This window comes from Phallusia mammillata, chromosome 3, assembly GCF_965637545.1.
Source record: "Phallusia mammillata chromosome 3, kaPhaMamm4.hap1.1, whole genome shotgun sequence".
NCBI lineage: Eukaryota > Metazoa > Chordata > Ascidiacea > Phlebobranchia > Ascidiidae > Phallusia > Phallusia mammillata.
The window spans coordinates 10950304-10970732 of record NC_137254.1 but is presented as its reverse complement, the minus strand read 5'-3'; the positions used below and the strand labels follow the sequence as shown (position 1 = coordinate 10970732).

At 38.5% G+C, this 20429-nt stretch overlaps 1 protein-coding gene and 1 long non-coding RNA gene across 5 annotated transcripts; both read left to right on the top strand.

The window, feature by feature from the left end:
* Nucleotides 1-5364: 5364 nt before the first annotated feature.
* On the top strand, nt 5365-11863 carry LOC145219209 (uncharacterized). 4 transcript variants are annotated; one of them, XR_013857887.1, is made up of 7 exons: nt 5365-6473; nt 6552-6602; nt 8506-8598; nt 9222-9306; nt 9652-9864; nt 10808-10890; nt 11166-11863. It is a non-coding gene; the product is annotated as an uncharacterized LOC145219209 (long non-coding RNA). The 4 variants fall into 4 exon arrangements; XR_013857886.1 differs by having other exon boundaries at nt 5366-6132; nt 9652-9858; XR_013857884.1 differs by having other exon boundaries at nt 5366-6473; nt 9652-9858.
* Nucleotides 11864-14000: 2137 nt separating this feature from the next.
* LOC145220019 (uncharacterized) lies at nt 14001-16628 on the top strand. The gene is made up of 3 exons (XM_080087305.1): nt 14001-14072; nt 14443-14556; nt 16267-16628. The coding sequence occupies exons 1-3, from the start codon at nt 14011-14013 to the stop codon at nt 16484-16486; spliced, it is 396 nt and encodes a 131-aa protein (XP_079943431.1). The 5' UTR covers nt 14001-14010; the 3' UTR covers nt 16487-16628.
* The last annotated feature ends 3801 nt before the right edge of the window (nt 16629-20429 follow it).

Here is a 20429-nt window from a genome sequence, read left to right as displayed (position 1 = left end):
ACTGGCCATGTAAAAGTCGCAATTAAAGCGCATGAGCGTAAGGAAAACCTGCCGACGGGCTGCAGCAGCTCGGCAATTCAGCAGTTTTCGCTGCTTTTGCCCCGTACTTTACCATACTGGCCACGATGGAAGCGACCCCGATAGTTTTCGATCCTTTTCTTGCCTTCTTACACCAAGTAACTCACGTGGTAGCGCAAATCCAAGCTTGTACGGGCGGTTGGTAACCGCCTGTTACCTCAAAACGGCATTCTATTTGAATAAGGTAAGCATCATACTCCTCGGAGTAACTTTTTTCCACTTAATCATCAAAGCAAATAGGTTCCCGGGTGCTTCGGGCCGTTTGTTTCTTTGTTTATTTATTATATGTCATGTTGTTGGGCCTTAAACAACGTCGAAGGGGGCGCCAACGAGGCTCCCCGTGGTGCAGTAGCTGAACTACAGCGCACAGCTGCGCGGGCTGGACGGCTAATTAGCATACGTAATTACGTCATCAGCAGACACGCCGGAGCCGACCCGGCAATTAACGGCTGGCTGCACACACCTGCGTACCTGAACTGGCCATGTAAAAGTCGCAATTAAAGCGCATGAGCGTAAGGAAAACCTGCCGACGGGCTGCAGCAGCTCGGCAATTCAGCAGTTTTCGCTGCTTTTGCCCCGTACTTTACCATACTGGCCACGATGGAAGCGACCCCGATAGTTTTCGATCCTTTTCTTGCCTTCTTACACCAAGTAACTCACGTGGTAGCGCAAATCCAAGCTTGTACGGGCGGTTGGTAACCGCCTGTTACCTCAAAACGGCATTCTATTTGAATAAGGTAAGCATCATACTCCTCGGAGTAACTTTTTTCCACTTAATCATCAAAGCAAATAGGTTCCCGGGTGCTTCGGGCCGTTTGTTTCTTTGTTTATTTATTATATGTCATGTTGTTGGGCCTTAAACAACGTCGAAGGGGGCGCCAACGAGGCTCCCCGTGGTGCAGTAGCTGAACTACAGCGCACAGCTGCGCGGGCTGGACGGCTAATTAGCATACGTAATTACGTCATCAGCAGACACGCCGGAGCCGACCCGGCAATTAACGGCTGGCTGCACACACCTGCGTACCTGAACTGGCCATGTAAAAGTCGCAATTAAAGCGCATGAGCGTAAGGAAAACCTGCCGACGGGCTGCAGCAGCTCGGCAATTCAGCAGTTTTCGCTGCTTTTGCCCCGTACTTTACCATACTGGCCACGATGGAAGCGACCCCGATAGTTTTCGATCCTTTTCTTGCCTTCTTACACCAAGTAACTCACGTGGTAGCGCAAATCCAAGCTTGTACGGGCGGTTGGTAACCGCCTGTTACCTCAAAACGGCATTCTATTTGAATAAGGTAAGCATCATACTCCTCGGAGTAACTTTTTTCCACTTAATCATCAAAGCAAATAGGTTCCCGGGTGCTTCGGGCCGTTTGTTTCTTTGTTTATTTATTATATGTCATGTTGTTGGGCCTTAAACAACGTCGAAGGGGGCGCCAACGAGGCTCCCCGTGGTGCAGTAGCTGAACTACAGCGCACAGCTGCGCGGGCTGGACGGCTAATTAGCATACGTAATTACGTCATCAGCAGACACGCCGGAGCCGACCCGGCAATTAACGGCTGGCTGCACACACCTGCGTACCTGAACTGGCCATGTAAAAGTCGCAATTAAAGCGCATGAGCGTAAGGAAAACCTGCCGACGGGCTGCAGCAGCTCGGCAATTCAGCAGTTTTCGCTGCTTTTGCCCCGTACTTTACCATACTGGCCACGATGGAAGCGACCCCGATAGTTTTCGATCCTTTTCTTGCCTTCTTACACCAAGTAACTCACGTGGTAGCGCAAATCCAAGCTTGTACGGGCGGTTGGTAACCGCCTGTTACCTCAAAACGGCATTCTATTTGAATAAGGTAAGCATCATACTCCTCGGAGTAACTTTTTTCCACTTAATCATCAAAGCAAATAGGTTCCCGGGTGCTTCGGGCCGTTTGTTTCTTTGTTTATTTATTATATGTCATGTTGTTGGGCCTTAAACAACGTCGAAGGGGGCGCCAACGAGGCTCCCCGTGGTGCAGTAGCTGAACTACAGCGCACAGCTGCGCGGGCTGGACGGCTAATTAGCATACGTAATTACGTCATCAGCAGACACGCCGGAGCCGACCCGGCAATTAACGGCTGGCTGCACACACCTGCGTACCTGAACTGGCCATGTAAAAGTCGCAATTAAAGCGCATGAGCGTAAGGAAAACCTGCCGACGGGCTGCAGCAGCTCGGCAATTCAGCAGTTTTCGCTGCTTTTGCCCCGTACTTTACCATACTGGCCACGATGGAAGCGACCCCGATAGTTTTCGATCCTTTTCTTGCCTTCTTACACCAAGTAACTCACGTGGTAGCGCAAATCCAAGCTTGTACGGGCGGTTGGTAACCGCCTGTTACCTCAAAACGGCATTCTATTTGAATAAGGTAAGCATCATACTCCTCGGAGTAACTTTTTTCCACTTAATCATCAAAGCAAATAGGTTCCCGGGTGCTTCGGGCCGTTTGTTTCTTTGTTTATTTATTATATGTCATGTTGTTGGGCCTTAAACAACGTCGAAGGGGGCGCCAACGAGGCTCCCCGTGGTGCAGTAGCTGAACTACAGCGCACAGCTGCGCGGGCTGGACGGCTAATTAGCATACGTAATTACGTCATCAGCAGACACGCCGGAGCCGACCCGGCAATTAACGGCTGGCTGCACACACCTGCGTACCTGAACTGGCCATGTAAAAGTCGCAATTAAAGCGCATGAGCGTAAGGAAAACCTGCCGACGGGCTGCAGCAGCTCGGCAATTCAGCAGTTTTCGCTGCTTTTGCCCCGTACTTTACCATACTGGCCACGATGGAAGCGACCCCGATAGTTTTCGATCCTTTTCTTGCCTTCTTACACCAAGTAACTCACGTGGTAGCGCAAATCCAAGCTTGTACGGGCGGTTGGTAACCGCCTGTTACCTCAAAACGGCATTCTATTTGAATAAGGTAAGCATCATACTCCTCGGAGTAACTTTTTTCCACTTAATCATCAAAGCAAATAGGTTCCCGGGTGCTTCGGGCCGTTTGTTTCTTTGTTTATTTATTATATGTCATGTTGTTGGGCCTTAAACAACGTCGAAGGGGGCGCCAACGAGGCTCCCCGTGGTGCAGTAGCTGAACTACAGCGCACAGCTGCGCGGGCTGGACGGCTAATTAGCATACGTAATTACGTCATCAGCAGACACGCCGGAGCCGACCCGGCAATTAACGGCTGGCTGCACACACCTGCGTACCTGAACTGGCCATGTAAAAGTCGCAATTAAAGCGCATGAGCGTAAGGAAAACCTGCCGACGGGCTGCAGCAGCTCGGCAATTCAGCAGTTTTCGCTGCTTTTGCCCCGTACTTTACCATACTGGCCACGATGGAAGCGACCCCGATAGTTTTCGATCCTTTTCTTGCCTTCTTACACCAAGTAACTCACGTGGTAGCGCAAATCCAAGCTTGTACGGGCGGTTGGTAACCGCCTGTTACCTCAAAACGGCATTCTATTTGAATAAGGTAAGCATCATACTCCTCGGAGTAACTTTTTTCCACTTAATCATCAAAGCAAATAGGTTCCCGGGTGCTTCGGGCCGTTTGTTTCTTTGTTTATTTATTATATGTCATGTTGTTGGGCCTTAAACAACGTCGAAGGGGGCGCCAACGAGGCTCCCCGTGGTGCAGTAGCTGAACTACAGCGCACAGCTGCGCGGGCTGGACGGCTAATTAGCATACGTAATTACGTCATCAGCAGACACGCCGGAGCCGACCCGGCAATTAACGGCTGGCTGCACACACCTGCGTACCTGAACTGGCCATGTAAAAGTCGCAATTAAAGCGCATGAGCGTAAGGAAAACCTGCCGACGGGCTGCAGCAGCTCGGCAATTCAGCAGTTTTCGCTGCTTTTGCCCCGTACTTTACCATACTGGCCACGATGGAAGCGACCCCGATAGTTTTCGATCCTTTTCTTGCCTTCTTACACCAAGTAACTCACGTGGTAGCGCAAATCCAAGCTTGTACGGGCGGTTGGTAACCGCCTGTTACCTCAAAACGGCATTCTATTTGAATAAGGTAAGCATCATACTCCTCGGAGTAACTTTTTTCCACTTAATCATCAAAGCAAATAGGTTCCCGGGTGCTTCGGGCCGTTTGTTTCTTTGTTTATTTATTATATGTCATGTTGTTGGGCCTTAAACAACGTCGAAGGGGGCGCCAACGAGGCTCCCCGTGGTGCAGTAGCTGAACTACAGCGCACAGCTGCGCGGGCTGGACGGCTAATTAGCATACGTAATTACGTCATCAGCAGACACGCCGGAGCCGACCCGGCAATTAACGGCTGGCTGCACACACCTGCGTACCTGAACTGGCCATGTAAAAGTCGCAATTAAAGCGCATGAGCGTAAGGAAAACCTGCCGACGGGCTGCAGCAGCTCGGCAATTCAGCAGTTTTCGCTGCTTTTGCCCCGTACTTTACCATACTGGCCACGATGGAAGCGACCCCGATAGTTTTCGATCCTTTTCTTGCCTTCTTACACCAAGTAACTCACGTGGTAGCGCAAATCCAAGCTTGTACGGGCGGTTGGTAACCGCCTGTTACCTCAAAACGGCATTCTATTTGAATAAGGTAAGCATCATACTCCTCGGAGTAACTTTTTTCCACTTAATCATCAAAGCAAATAGGTTCCCGGGTGCTTCGGGCCGTTTGTTTCTTTGTTTATTTATTATATGTCATGTTGTTGGGCCTTAAACAACGTCGAAGGGGGCGCCAACGAGGCTCCCCGTGGTGCAGTAGCTGAACTACAGCGCACAGCTGCGCGGGCTGGACGGCTAATTAGCATACGTAATTACGTCATCAGCAGACACGCCGGAGCCGACCCGGCAATTAACGGCTGGCTGCACACACCTGCGTACCTGAACTGGCCATGTAAAAGTAACTGCAAAGAAGTGAAAGCCTAATTGAGAAGATTACAGGCGATTATAGCTCTTTTCCATTCATAAAACCATATGTATCACCGTTCGGTACATCCCCTTTTGACTCAAGATAGAATTGTTAAGGAACCCAATATCGTCATAATTCAGCGGCCTATAGAAATCCTACACTTTGTTCTTTTATAACTCCAATAAGTTATTAATTTGTTGTTTTGTTGTATTCAATGTTAATATTAGCTGTTATTTATTGCCAAAAATTAAGCTAAACTGATTAAATAAAGAAAGTAAATTCTTTAACAATCCCAAATAAAACAAAAAATCTTTATATTTCTATGGTTTATCAGCATGATGAGTAATTTTTATGGTAATTTTACCATGTGATGTTTTTGTGATGTTTTGTTAGTTAAACTAAACTATTTCATTTGTCGGTCGTTGTTTCCATTTTAATGGTTGCTAAAAATCATGACTTCAGTTTCAAATCTCATGTTGAGAATTTATTTAGTCTGCAAGTAGTGATACGAGTTGCAACTTCATTAGTACAAATTGAAACTTTGGGATGGGTTGCTTTTGTAATGAAATATTACAGGCAAGTTTCCTAATTTTTTTCCACTTATTTTGGTACTGCACACATGAAATCACTTATATTATGGTTCAACACAAACTGACTATTGTTTTGAATTGACTTTTTTAACTCAACACTGTCTGAAACACATGCCATTTATGGAATATCAACCAAAGCAATCACAGTCGACGAGATCTTTGTCAGTTTGCTGTCAGATTTCAAACATTGGGAAGTGTCAACAGCTACTTTTTGAACCTCCTTGTAATGAATGTGCATAGTCATGTTTTTTGTTAAAACACATGTTCTTGTTACATGTTTTGCATAGCATGTATGCCACATGGTATAGGAAGATAATTTAATGTTCAGTACTTAAACTTGTTTACCCTGGGATGAATAGTACAAAGGATGGGTGTTTTGGTAAAAAAGCAGACAATGTGATCATTACTTGCACTCTAACTAATATGTAAAATACCTCTTTGGGGAATGTTTTGTTTTACAAGCTGAAAACCTGCTGTATATGAATATAATATATTTGATACAAATGCATAACACACTTTTTTGGATTAGGAGCTTGTTGCAGTAAGTACCACAATAAAACCTTAAATTTGTTTGCGTACCCTTTTTTTCAGTGCCAGTCTGCAGAGTGTGGCACCTGCACGCACGATTTTTTGTTGGAAAAAAAAAAAATTTTGCACGCCAAGATTTGGGCCTCTTTTACTTGAACATACGGGTCATGTAGGTCCTGCACGCACAAGATCTCATCGGGAACTGCCATGTTCTGCAGACTGGACGAGCTCAATCAATTGTCCCATTTTTTTGCTTCGCTGTTGCTTAAGATGATTGCATGAATGCATTTTCCACCACTATTGCCCAATTTGTTTAATACAAGGGTCTAACACAATGAAACTAAATGGACAAAAGTAAGTTTCTTACAGTTTCCTAATTAGTTGTTTGCCTATTTATATATTTTTATTTCGTACCTTTTTTTGTATTTTTAGAATTCCACATACGCTATTACCTATATGGAACTAGTCAGACTCAGAACAAAGGTACAATTAGTAAAGACTATTGGTAATATTGGTTATTCAAGATTATCATGTCATTCTAACTCTCTAGTTAGAATATTGTGATTTGTATTCATGATTTCAACTTGATGTCTTCATTATCAATTTGTATTTATGATGGGTTTAATATAAAAGTAACATATGTTAAATGCAACACTGGACAGTAACTTACCTAATCTTATATTTTTACATTGTTGACAAAACTTTTTGGGGGCATTTAACATGTTGTTGTACCAGTACTACATGTTAGCACTATCAAAGATCTAAAAAATCATACGTTTTTGCAATTATATTTTTTATGAGAAAAATATTACCATATTTACTTGATTGTAAGCCACCTTTGATTTGGTGTTAGTTACTATTGTCTTCTTTCTTCTTTCTGTTGTAACATAGTACAACTATTTGTCCATATTTGTTTGTATAATTGTAAATACTGTAATATAACTGTACCCATAGGCGGCGAGTAGGCAGGGTGGCGCCGCCACATTGGGGTTTTAAAGCATGGTGGCGGCCACCGTGGATTGATTGGTTAGTTTGTAGCGGTAGCGTATCAATATAGTCAAATCTGAAGAAACTTTGGAATAGTTTTGCTTTTAAACAAACGTGCAGGCGATACAGCCACAAAACGTGGCTTAAAACTGCAACCTGTTTTGGTTAGTGCTTTGTTTATGACCTCAAACACACAATTGTCTGCCAGTGAATGTTGGGGCATTGTTGTGTACAGTGCAAATGTGTTGTAAGAAATGGTTAAACTTGACGAAACATTTTTTAAACGTTGCTAAGCCAATGATAAACGTTACAGTATTGCAATTGCAAATTAAACGTTATTTCTATGGAAAGTTCATTTGGCTTTGAATTTGAGTTCTTGTGGTTACACGCATTAGTGACATCACATAAAGTGACGTCATATTTTTTCCCACCACTTTCCATTTTTGTAAAACTCGGTATCACTGTACCTACCCAGTAGAAAAATTTACAGGAAAAAAATTAAAACCCAAAATACTTCAGGAAAATATAGAAATAATATTGGCATGAAATTAAATTTTCACATTTTTTAGTTTGCCAAAATCATGTAACATTCAAAAATTAAACTACTCCATATGAAAGTTTTACTGTCACAATATGTGAATTGGTATTACCCAATTCATAGAATTACAACACCCAGGATTGATTCAAAGCCAGTTAGTTATGTCACAGGGCATGGAAACTATGCGGCCCGCAGTAAAAAAAATTTGTTGACTAGGGTAAAAACTTCACAAACTAATATATATAAGATTGCCATCTGATGTTTAGTACCATAAGTATATAGCACAGGGTCTACCAAAGTTTTTTCAGAGCAGGCCAGTAACTTTAATTTTAATGCTGCATAGTTACAAGGCCCTACACGCCTGTTCCAATTCTACTTCACAAGTCGATTGTAATGGAACCGCCAACATATAATGTTAGTGCTGATTTGAAGTAGCAAAAAAGTCTTAAAAAAACGTCACAAGTAGCAAAAGAAGGCAAATGTTTATGCACAATAAAAAAAATATGTATTTTGTATTAGAATACAACAAGATCAGGTTAAAATAGGCCAAAATATGCCAAAACGAAAACAATTTTGGCAAAAATATTGTTTTTTTTTGGCACTTTATGTATGCTGCTCCTACAGAACTAACATATATATATTTAATGTGGCGAAAATGTTTGCTGTAAATGATTTGTTATTTATTTGTTTGTTTTGGGTTATTATAAAAAGTAGTTATTATTTTCCAGAGTAGCAAAATGCCTGTATTTAGGATTGTTTTATTTTAAAAGCTAATATATTATATAAATAATATATTATATTCTCAAACTAAACTGTTTTTTCTTTTTATTTTATTCGTTTTATTTGTTTTTGTTCTTTCAGCACCAATGTCAATCATCACAGTCTTTTGCTTTACACATTTAGTATGATTTCCGAATGCATTGCAGGACAGGACAAAACAATAAATATACGAAAGTGAGTTTCATGATTGTATGTATGTACTTACTTTGCTGTGTTGTTTTATCCTTTTTATAAACAAGTTTGTCGACATATGATTCACCACAGGGCCCAAAACAGGGTCTTAAACTTACCAAAAACAAACAAAAAAAACCTTAATGTAATAAATACCAAATAGATATACAATAACAATCACAATTGACAAATCGATGTTTATACTATAAGGCTATATTAGTCTACTACAAACTTTCCCCTAAAACCTTGCATGGGTATCTCACTTTCAACAAGAAGAAGTCCAATAGCTACTGGAACACACTAATTTGCCAATAGTTTTGTTGTATATTTTACGGAATATCTGAAAGCAACTTTACACAGTTTTTCTTTAGTAGTATATTACAGAATGTAGACTGTAATATACAGTCTATTTAACATTTACAGTTAAGTTAAATGGTATTGTACAACCAAAAACACTTTAAAATCCGAAAAGGAAACCATAATGATTTTTTTGGGATAATAATGATTATAAGATATATACATTTTATTTCTAAAACTTGTAGTTTTAAAAAAAAAATTTGCCTCATTGTCTGTGACTTGAAAGTTAAGATTTTACTTTTATTATTGTTTTTTTGTTTATTTTACAGGTTTTATCACACCATATGACCAGCTAATAATCATCTGAAAACACATTAGTGGAATGCAGCTGTTGCAGTGTGTGAAGTTTAAAAGGTGAGGTAAAAAGCAGAATTGCACTGACAATTTAACGTTATCAGAATTGCACTAATATAAAAAACACATTAATTTTTTTTTAAAATTTAAACTGTAATTATAAGTATATTATTACAAACTTTAAATATATTACATTGTTTTGCATTATAACATACAACACACAACATAACATGTCACCACAACAGTTAAGTTACATTAACATTTGTTTTATAACTCTATCTATTGACATCTCTCATATATTGTTATATGTTACATATATTGTTACATATATATATGTTACAATTTTTACATTTTGTGACCTAACACTCCAAATTCATGACATCACAATTGGCCTTTATTTTGCAGGTTTTACTAACTGTTTTATTGATTCACTGACTGTCATTGGTTGGAGGAAGTGTGCAATACATCATGTATGCTAGTGATGGGACGAGGGTATCGAATGATTTCAGTGGTGGTGTCGATACTCCATACCATTTCATACCGAAGGCCGGTTTACACAATACAAATACAGCAACCTTTTGCCAATATTTGCTTTAGTCAGCACAAAATCAGGTAAAGGTAGGTGCCAGGTTCCTGTATATTTTTTCGCTAGATCACATTTTTCTACATGCTTCTGCATGTGTGTGTGTGTGTGTGTGTGTATGTGCATGTACCCCGGACATGGCAGATAGGTACTACACTATATTTAAGTACTTGGTAACCGTACTCCGTACTCCGTAATCGGTATCGAAGGTGGTACTCGTAACAGTATATCAAAGTACTACCAATTTAGTGATTTAGTGATAAATGTACGGTATTTGATTTTTGCAATGTTTCAGGAATTGTCGATCTCTCATGATTGTACATGAAAGTCAGTTTCACAAATGAATGCATCTACTCACTTTGCTGTGTTCCTTTAGTATAAACAAGTTTGTCAACATAAACTTAAACTTTTTGAAACTTAAAAGCTGCAGTTTTAACAACAAATAACTTTTCATGATACAAACGTAAATTGTGCATTTATGCATTCAAACATGAAAAAATTGTTTTTGTCATTTTATTGTATTTATACATGAAAATAACAATCACAATTGCTCTTTTTTAAGGCTATATATCAGGCTACTACAAACAGCATGGGTTTCTAGCTGTCATTAATAGAGAGTCCAATAGTTTTTGTTGTATTATACTTTTAGGGATGTTTAATGATGACATATATAGACGCTACTTTACACTGTTTTCATTAGTAGTATTTTACAAACTGTAATATAATTTACAGTCTAATTTACATCTATAGTCCTCAAATGGTATTGTACAACCAAAAATACTTTAAGGATGGATTATTTTTTGATGATAATGATTATAACATGCAACTGCAAATGTAACTGTTCATTAGTTTTATTTCTGAAACTTCTGCCTTTTTTGCATAAAATTTGCCTCATTAGGATTTCATGTCTCAACTTTTCTTAGTTGTTTTTCTACAGCTTTTTATTAACAGTTTTTTTGCTGTTTTCACATTTTACAGAAATCACACACCCAACAATCATATGAAAATGGAACTGGTGGAGATGAATGAAGGACTGTTATACAGCAATCTTGGTTTGAAAGGTGCATTGCTAAAGCTTAGTAGAATTGATAATAATAGTTAAATAACAATTGCATGTATTCAGATAAGATATCACATTAAAGTTCTGTTTTTGTTTCAGTCTGGTCATTGTATTGTGTTTGAATCAACATAAAACACACAACAAAACATGCCAATACAACAGAAGTCACAATAAGATATATTTTATAACTAACTGATATCTCTTACACAGAGCAGTTTCACACTTTGTGACGCAATACTCGAGATTCATGACGTAACAATGGGCTTTATTTTACAGGTATTGGCAAATGATTGACTGACGGTTATGGAGGAGAGGAAGTGTACATTCATTGAAGCATCATGTTTGCCTGTAGTCTGCACTAATAAGCACACACTGCAAGGCTTTTGTGTGTGCAAAACTGCATTGTAATTTAATTTATTTATACTACCTGTGGTGTATTTGATACTGCCTACAGTCGTGTTTTGCCCTGCCATATAGAGCATTGTACATATGGTAGATAGTTTACCAAACCGTAAAGGATAGCAAGATTACAATAAATAATGGAAATATAGATACATAGAGCAATATTTCAAAAATAATGGCCATGGAATAGATACATGGACTGTACATAAAACCCAGCATCAAAATTCAACATGTAACCGTGCAACCGTGTAGCAAAGTGATACTTTACATTTACCTTGCGCTTTATAACGTTTTTGTTTCTCAACCCTTTAGATTTAAAAGCTGTTTACGCATCGCCCTGATTTCTTGTCATTTTATTGCTTTCTGTTTTGTGCCTCTTTTGTTGGACGCATTTGGTTCAAATAACTAAATTTAACGAAAAAAACGTGGTTCCCCGCGGGTGGGGTGTTAATTATATTTAAAGTAATCAATGCGAAAAAAGCCTATCCAAGTTGTTGACCCTTTATTGTATGCAGTATTTACTGCTCGAAATTCCGCATTGAATATATTTCAAGCCAATATCTTTTTAACAATGGGCAACTGGTTCATGATATTCATTTAATTAGTTCAGGGCCTCAAACAAGAGGAGAAACCGCTGGTCTGTATAATGCAATATGCAAATGATTTCATTAACTATTTTCCCACACTATTTTGTTTATATATTTAGTTGCTTGAGTTTGCTACATACATTTTTGGTGGGTGGCTACAGGTCTTGCAGGGTAATTTATAGGGGACTACGAAGCCTGAAAGTTACTTATAGGGTGCCGCGGTTGAGAACCACTGTGTAAGATCATCCCAACGCGAAAGTCCTGCGACCCATTTCTGATTTGACGTTAGCCAGCAAACATCGAACAACATTAATCTTTTGTTGCAAATGGTCGTGTCGCCCATTGCTCGATTCCGCCAACTACTGGAAAATAAAGTCAAGCAGTGAAAAACAAAAGAAATAGTTACTGCAGAAGGAAGGCGACTATACTGCAGAAGGAAGGCGGCTATACCAGAAACAGTTTTACGATTGCGATTTAGGGATTTGGTATGATTTTAGAAAACGCAACATCTAAGGACTTCAAAGGAAAATGTATCGCTAAAATCAAAATACACAAAACAAAATACACATTGCTACAACCCTATAAATAAACGCATTTTCAGCAATAAATAACACAAACTTTAATTTGTACGGTATCTTTTATTGTTTGAAGTGATCGGTTGTTTAACTTCGGAAATCTACAAATACATACAAATCTGAATTTAGCGATAAAGCCAAAACGGATTTGTTTTAGAACGCAAAAGTACCTTCACAACAAATTTTTAACTTTTTGTCAACCAGTACAATTTTTAATATTTTATCGTTAGGTCCACCCAAGAAAAAATGATTATATTTGCACCACTGTTTGCCTGCTTGCAACACTTTTGTGGTATGCAAGAGCAGAGACCACGCCCATCTCTTAACACCGTATGTTGCAAGTACGCCAGTGTTGTATCAAGAAAACTTCCTCTCGGGTATGCTGCTTCTCTGGTATGCTACTTTTGTGGTATGCAAGAGCTGAGACCACGCCCATCTCTTAACACCGTATGTTGCAAGTACGCCGTGTTGTATCAAGAAAACTTCCTCTCTGGTACGCCCAACTAGCGTTGTATAAGTAAAGCTTCCTCTCTGGTATGCTGCTTCCCATAGGCGTTGGCAGAAGTTGTAATTTCCTTCCATGCTTGCTTGCTGCAATACAAAATCAACAGATGGAGTTGTTTGTATTTAGTTATGTTTCAATATAATCCTTCTGTTCTTTGTGTTGGTTGACATTTTGGCAACACGGCTAAGGAAGCACGTTAATATTTGAGAGTGGTTCTGGTTGCTATTTTACTTACTCTGTCTCTATATTAGGGTGGATTTATGCATGTTGTGCCAGAATTAAGTTTTTATTACAATAAACCAGGGAGTCGAACCGGAACTGAACCCGAACCCGCGAACCGGTTTGAGCGGTTAATTTCATTAAACCCGAACCGAACCCGAACCGCTAATAACGATTTTCTAAAAACTCGAACCGGAGTTGAACCCTATATTTTGTTTGGCGTTGGACCCGAACCGGAACCGAACCAGTAAAAAAATGCAGTCTGTTTTATATTTTGTGATTTTTTCCAAAACCGCGCACTTAAGAATACACGAGATAACACTTATAGGGCGTGTCAAAAATAACATTGCACGGTCAAAAATCTTTTGGCGCTTGATAAGGACAAGTAGATGATCAGTAAGATTCAATTAAAACGAATGAGAATTTAAACCGGTTTAAAAAGCGCTAACCGGTCCGGACCGGATAATTTGCCCAAACCGGAACAAAACCCGAACCCGAAAATATACATTTTTAAAAACCTGAACCGAACACGAACCCTTAAAAACAAAACGAAGTGAACCCGAACCGAACCTGAACCCGTATGACAAGCGGTTCGACTCCCTGGAATAAACTAATAACTAAAAGATTGAAAAAGGCTGAATTTGTTTTTTAAACTAAGCAACAAATACGTTAGATAACCAGCTATAATAAATTATAAATGTGAGTGTCTTGCTAAGTATTGATTAAGAACATAAAATGTTTGCGCCAAGAATTTTTATGCCTTATGCCACGTAATATTTATCGGGGTAACAAAACTAATTTACTTTTTTTAGCTCAGTGCTAAAAACTTGAACATGAAGGGATTGATTCTGTTACTTTTGGTCAGCCTCATTATGATGGAGCTTATCGAAGCAAGGTAAGATGATTTCAGTTGTTTTCCAAATTAGTTTTTGTACGAAATCCGTGCATTTTGTAAGCGATTAATTAAAAAGCAATTTTCATAAAAACTAGAATAATAACTATCGCCGTAATGCCCTCTTACAAGGCATTTTGTATCTTTTTTAAGTTTATTTAATAACAAAAGTTTTAGCTGTAAACTAATTTGCTTTGAAATATTCGTTAAACATAAGCAACAATTTTATTTGTTTTCTATTTTGTTTTGGTCGTTTGAAACGTGTTCGGTTCTTAAACAAGCAAAAAAATCCATTTTGGTCATTGAAGATTCGGCTCGTTTCAAACGCGATGGGTTCGTGGACGAAAACATTTTTGTTCATCCTATATTTCAGGTTTAAAGACCAGAAGACAAAGGTCTCCTTGGACGGAACTAAAGCAAAGAAGGAACCCGACTTCGAAAAAGATGTTTTCGGAATGTTTCAAGACTACATTGAAGATATTCTCTGGTATGCTGCTTCCCATAGGCGTTGGCAGAAGCTGTAATTGCCTTCCATGCTAGAGTTGTTTGTTTATATTTATGTTTTAGAATAATCCTATTGTTTCTTGTGTTTGTTGACATTTTGGCAACACCACTTTAGGAAGTACGTTAATATTTGAGACTGGTTCTAGTTGCTATTTTACTTATTCTGTTGCTATATTTTTTGATGTTTAAAATGTTTTTAGTTTTTATTAGAATAAACTAATAACCAAAAGATTGAAAAACGGCTAAATTTTCGTAATACTTTTTTGAATAAAACAAAATAAAAATGCCGTAGAATGGCTACAATAGCCAATGCGGCCGATCTCTCGTCACCAGCTGCACTGATGAGACCTTATAGGTCGAAACTGTCCGCATCTGCAGCTTATTTTTTGAATAAATCGAGGAAAACGTCAGAAAACGAGCTATACTATACATCAGTGGTTCTCAAACTTTTTTGTGTTGCGACGCCTCTGGAAAAGTTTTCTGGACTTGCGACACACCAGCAAATAAAAGGTAATGAGGAAACTTATCAATAAACAGTTAATTTAAATCTATTAAACAACACTTAGAGAACAATTTTAGCCTAACTGTTTTTCGACAAATTTATAAAACTGCACTCAACACTTTTAGTGCACCCGGCAATCACGTGCGGGCTTTTGTTAATTGTTTCAATTATTGCGCACAATTGCATTGTCTTGTCTGCTGCAAGGTCTCAACAGCATCAATAACGAATTACAATGAAAGTAATGTTTCAACTTACGCACAATATAAACTGATGCACAAAAATTTACTGCTGCAACTCATGCACAACAATCACTTAAAACTTTAGCTAACAATTATACGTTATAACTACCTCAAGCCTTTGCTAGAAAAGTCGCCTTTGTTACATTGTTATGGAACAAGACTCCGTTCACATAATCAAGTTTAATGCCCGCCAAGCGTCGCCCCAGACACGCGCCTATCACGCACTTGCTGCTTGTACTGTTTGGTCTCGACGTACATTAACGGACAACCGCGTTTTTGATCAAAAAGGTAAATTTACGTCAATCCGCACTCTACGCAAAAAGTATGGACGTAGATATACGTCAACCGCACTGAAACCTCATTTTTATGAGATAAACTGAGTTCAGCCACGAAACGGAAATATTCTGCGACGCCCTTGGAAAATCGAAACGACGCACCAGGGCGTCGCGACGCACAGTTTGAGAACCACTGCTATACATTATAAAGGGGAGAGTCTTTGTAATTATTGATTTTAGGCATATATAGGTAACCTTACATATATTGGACAATTTACTGAATATAAATGTTGGTAAAACGTTTAGAATTATTTACTTTAGATTATGACTGAAAAAAACTTGAACATGAAGGGATTGATTCTGTTTCTTTTGGTCAGCCTAGTTATGACGCAGCTTATCGTAGCAATGTAAGATGATATTTTGCAAATTACGCAAAAAACGAAGTGTTTCTTGTACGAAATCAATGTATTTTGTTTCGCAAGTGACTAATTAAAACGAATTTTTATAAAAGCTAGAATAATACGTAATTCGCCTTCCCTATGAAACAAAAGTGTTTGTTGTGCTATAAAACAAGTTTACTGACTTGCAAATATTTGTAAAACATGCAACAATTTTTATCAATATTTCGTTTAATTTTAGTGATCTGATCGAAAACTTTTTATTTGTCTTAAATTTAGGTTGAAACCCCCCGATGTCAAATTGAAGAAAGACCATGGGACAAAGGACTTCTTGGACGGAACTAGAGCTAAGAGAGAACCTGATTTCAAAGAAGATGTTTTCGGAATGCTTCAAGACTACACAGAAGATATGATGATGGCAAACCTGTTTGACGCTCTTGAAATCACGAGAGAAATAAATTTCCCTAAAACGTCAAAAGTATTTCGCGACAAGCGATAAATTCCCTAAAAGTCAATTAATGATTCACATTCATTAAGATGTATTCGGATTTTTGACGATTGATGTATTTTTTTATTTCAACATCGTTTCATAAGGTTTTGTGCTAATTCAAACTTTATGGATTATGCTTAACAATACAATACTTTGCAACCATTTCGTAGTAACTGTTGGTAAACTGGTAAAACTAGTTTGAAGGCGGGGTAAAATTTACGTTAACTCTCTCAGAATGACTTCATTTCATAATAAAGGTACAAGATTACCGTTTGCAAATGTCTAGCCGTGCAACAATAATTTAAATCTTAATATTACTTTGTATTACCGTAATATATTACAGTAGCGCCGATGTAAAATGTGGTTAGGGCTAAAGCAGTGGTTCTCAACCTTTTAAGTTTGCGGACCGGTGGGCTTTCATATCAACCCAAAATGTAATCACGACAAAAATATGCAATTCAAAAGAACTATGAAAAATTCAATTTAATTAGAAGTTTGCTGCTGTCTGTTTGATATCATACGTGTTAAGCGCGGTTCTAATGAAGTTTCTGCAAGCAAGTAGAGCGTTGACTTCCACACGATTTCTCTGCCTTCAACATCTTGCATTTTGCAAATGAGATATAAAATTGTAATATATTTGGTGGACCGGCAGGAAAGTTGACGCGGACCAGCACCAGTCCGCGTACCGGCGTTTGAGAACCACTGGGCTAAAGGACTTTATTCGGCCACGTCGAAGACCAAGTAAACATTTTCTGCGAAGCAGAGAAAAAGCCGTGGATAAATAAACTAGTGATGCACCGAAATTTCGGTTGGCCGTACGAAATTTATGTCAAAATTGTAATATTATGAAATAACTATTATTGTTTTGTTCACTTCAGAAAAAAAGCATTTTATTTGTACCACTGTTTGTCTGTTTGTAAAACTTACCTGTTTGTGTTGGACAAAACGACAATGTTTTGAAAATTATACATCCGAAACGTTAAAATAGCTAAATACCGACAAATTCGGGTTCGAAAAAAATTTACAAACGGGGAACAAAACAAAACTACTCCGACGTATTATTAGGAAAAAGAAAACAGAGTTGTAAGCGGGTCCAAAATTTAAGCCCGAACTAGTACCTGTCCGAATCCAGGCCAGACTCTGAACAGGTTTTGGCAATGTACAGGCCACACAATAAAAGACAATGGCTTAAACAGCCATGCTACGCTAACAGCGACTTAGGTGATTTTAATAATGGCTGATCGATTTTCTTCTGGGAAACATAGGCCACTTATCTCTCCACACCGTATGTTGCAACCACGCCCAAACCGTGTTGTATCGGGAAGGCTTCCCCTCTGGTCTGCTGCTTCCCGTCGACTTTGGCAGAAGTTGCAATTTCCTTACATGCTTGCTGCAGTATAAGTTGAAGTTGTTTGTATTTATCCTGGAGCAATTTCGTGTTTGTTGACATTATGGCGACAACGTTATAGCGAACATGCTGTAATTGTCATCTGCTTTTGGATAATATTTTTCTGTGTTTTCCTATAATATATAGGCAACTTCTGCAATCGTATCTAATTCAAACCATGACACTTTGAAACAAACCAACCTTATCAAAAAATGGCAATTACCAATAGTGATTATTACATATAAATGTGTAAAACCTAAAATCACACCACCAGGACATGTACGCATTTACAACAGACGTAGGGCTTTATTCAACGCCTAAAACACACAGAGCACAAACATCGTAATTGGGCACACTGTAAATTGCAGAGCATTGACATTTATAACGTCTCTTGTTTGTTAAGAAATAGACATAGATGAATAGCTGGGATCAGCCCTGAAGCGGTGGTGAATGCTTGATGACCAGCTGATTCGGTATAACGCCTGCAAAAGGCCTGGCGTACTATTGTATCTTAATTGTTGGTTTTGTAATTTCCGTACGTCAGTCAGACAATAAACTTTGTATGTGTTGGCTTTAATACCTTGTTGTGTACCTGTGTCCCCTCCGTTCGTTCCCTAGAAGCAACCGAGCCTCGTAGCAGGAAGAATACTGGAGTGATATTCTGCATTGGGTTTCAGTAATCGAATTTGGTCGAATCTCATCTCGTCGGTCACTTTGTAAATTTTGTATCATAGCCCAACGAAGGCAACACAGCAACAACGCGTCATTTATCTTGTCTCGCAGCCCCTATGCACAAGCCGGCCACGTGTATAACACAACCCTGGCGTCGTATCACTAATTCGAATCTACCAATATGCCCTTAGAGTTAGTTCCTTACAAAAGTATTTACACAACATTCAGTGTTCGGTTTACTTTTTGTTACTTCCAGTGACAAATTTATAACTAGCTGCTTAACAGCGACATTATGTGGCCACAAACGACACCTTGTGGCAAGTTGCCACACCCTGCAGACGACATCTTTCTTTGGGAGTGGAATGGTGTTTTTACAACTGTGTTTTAACACTTGGTGATCAAAACAAAATAGCAACAAATCTCTTATGTTTACCAAACCGGAAATGTATTTGTTGTTTAGTCAAATTATTTTGGACCCAATTTATTGATGGCAAGTTTAAGGCCTATTTTCCATGAATATTTTGATCAAATTGCTTTGTGGGGCAACTTCCATGTGTTTTTAGGATAGGTTTTAGTAAACGCAAAATAAGTTATTAGTAAGTAAAGCCAGGTCACATGTTTTCTCATACCTTTTGGTTTTGTTTAATAAAATGGGGGACTGCCTCTATATTGTAAATGTTCATTTTAAGTAAATAAATGGATCTTATGACAGTTATTAGATTGTTGCTTGTTGTCATTTGCAATACACTCTGAAGAGCTTTACATAACACAGCTCCAGCAGCACTTTTATACCTTTCTAAAATCTGGAGGATTAACAACTTACAAACTATGTTTGTTTTTTTACCAGATTTCATTTAAATTGTTTTGACATACACAAAAAAGAAATTTCTACAGTAGCACACTGTTTCGTCAACCATTTGAATAATTTTGAAAAATTTTTTTTGAAAACTTTTGTTGCAAATATTTCAAGATAAGATAAATCAACAGTTTGTTTTGCTGTAGTGAATATATCATATCTGAAAGGGCTAAACAAGACATAAAAAGTTAAAAACTCACAAACGATCATATGGCCTGCGACTGAAAATTCAATGAAACCAAACTTTCCACATCATGTGACACAAATCAATATTTCACCCGATCAGGATTTGTCACTTGTCAAGTTTCAAATTGTGCTGGAACACAGGAAAGTAAAAGAAAGCAAACAAAGGAGGGCAATATGTACTTAAGTTATAGGTACCTCATGTATTTCAACCACTGTGCTAACACTATAGTCCTGTTATAGACACATTTTACGGCAATGTTTTGAGCATTTTTACAGTTTCACTTTGGCAAAATGATTCGCAAAGAAAATATTTGGCAGTTTGCCGCAACTAGGAAAAGATTGTTTTAAACGTTCTTAACCGATGTTTGGTGAAAACCATCGATTCCTCAGAACAAAAAGACAAAACCCACAACAAAAACAGATTAATTCTACAACAAGATTTTGTTTAAGTTCCTCTTGTTGCAGAAGAGCTGTACTCAACTACAGACCTTCATTCGACGAACGTAGGTCCTATTTATACTTGCCAAATATTTCCACTACCAATCACATGTTGTTTTTGTAGGAAGCCAACAATTAGTGGGGAACTCTGATGAAACGTGAAAAGATTTCAATTCCTTTTTATTTTTGGCTATCTTTTAGTTTTGTGTTCTTGTCTGTGAAATTTTTTTTAGTTGTATCATGTTTGCATGAACAGTAAAGGTCTTCTGATGCAGTCGAGTTTAATAACATAGTGTAAACTTTGATCAGTCTGGAGTAATCGACCGTTTATTAAAGAATACCTACCTTTAATGCATCTCCCGCATCTTAAAGTGTTGTACATAAAAACGAAGTGTTGCATATTATTCTTTGCG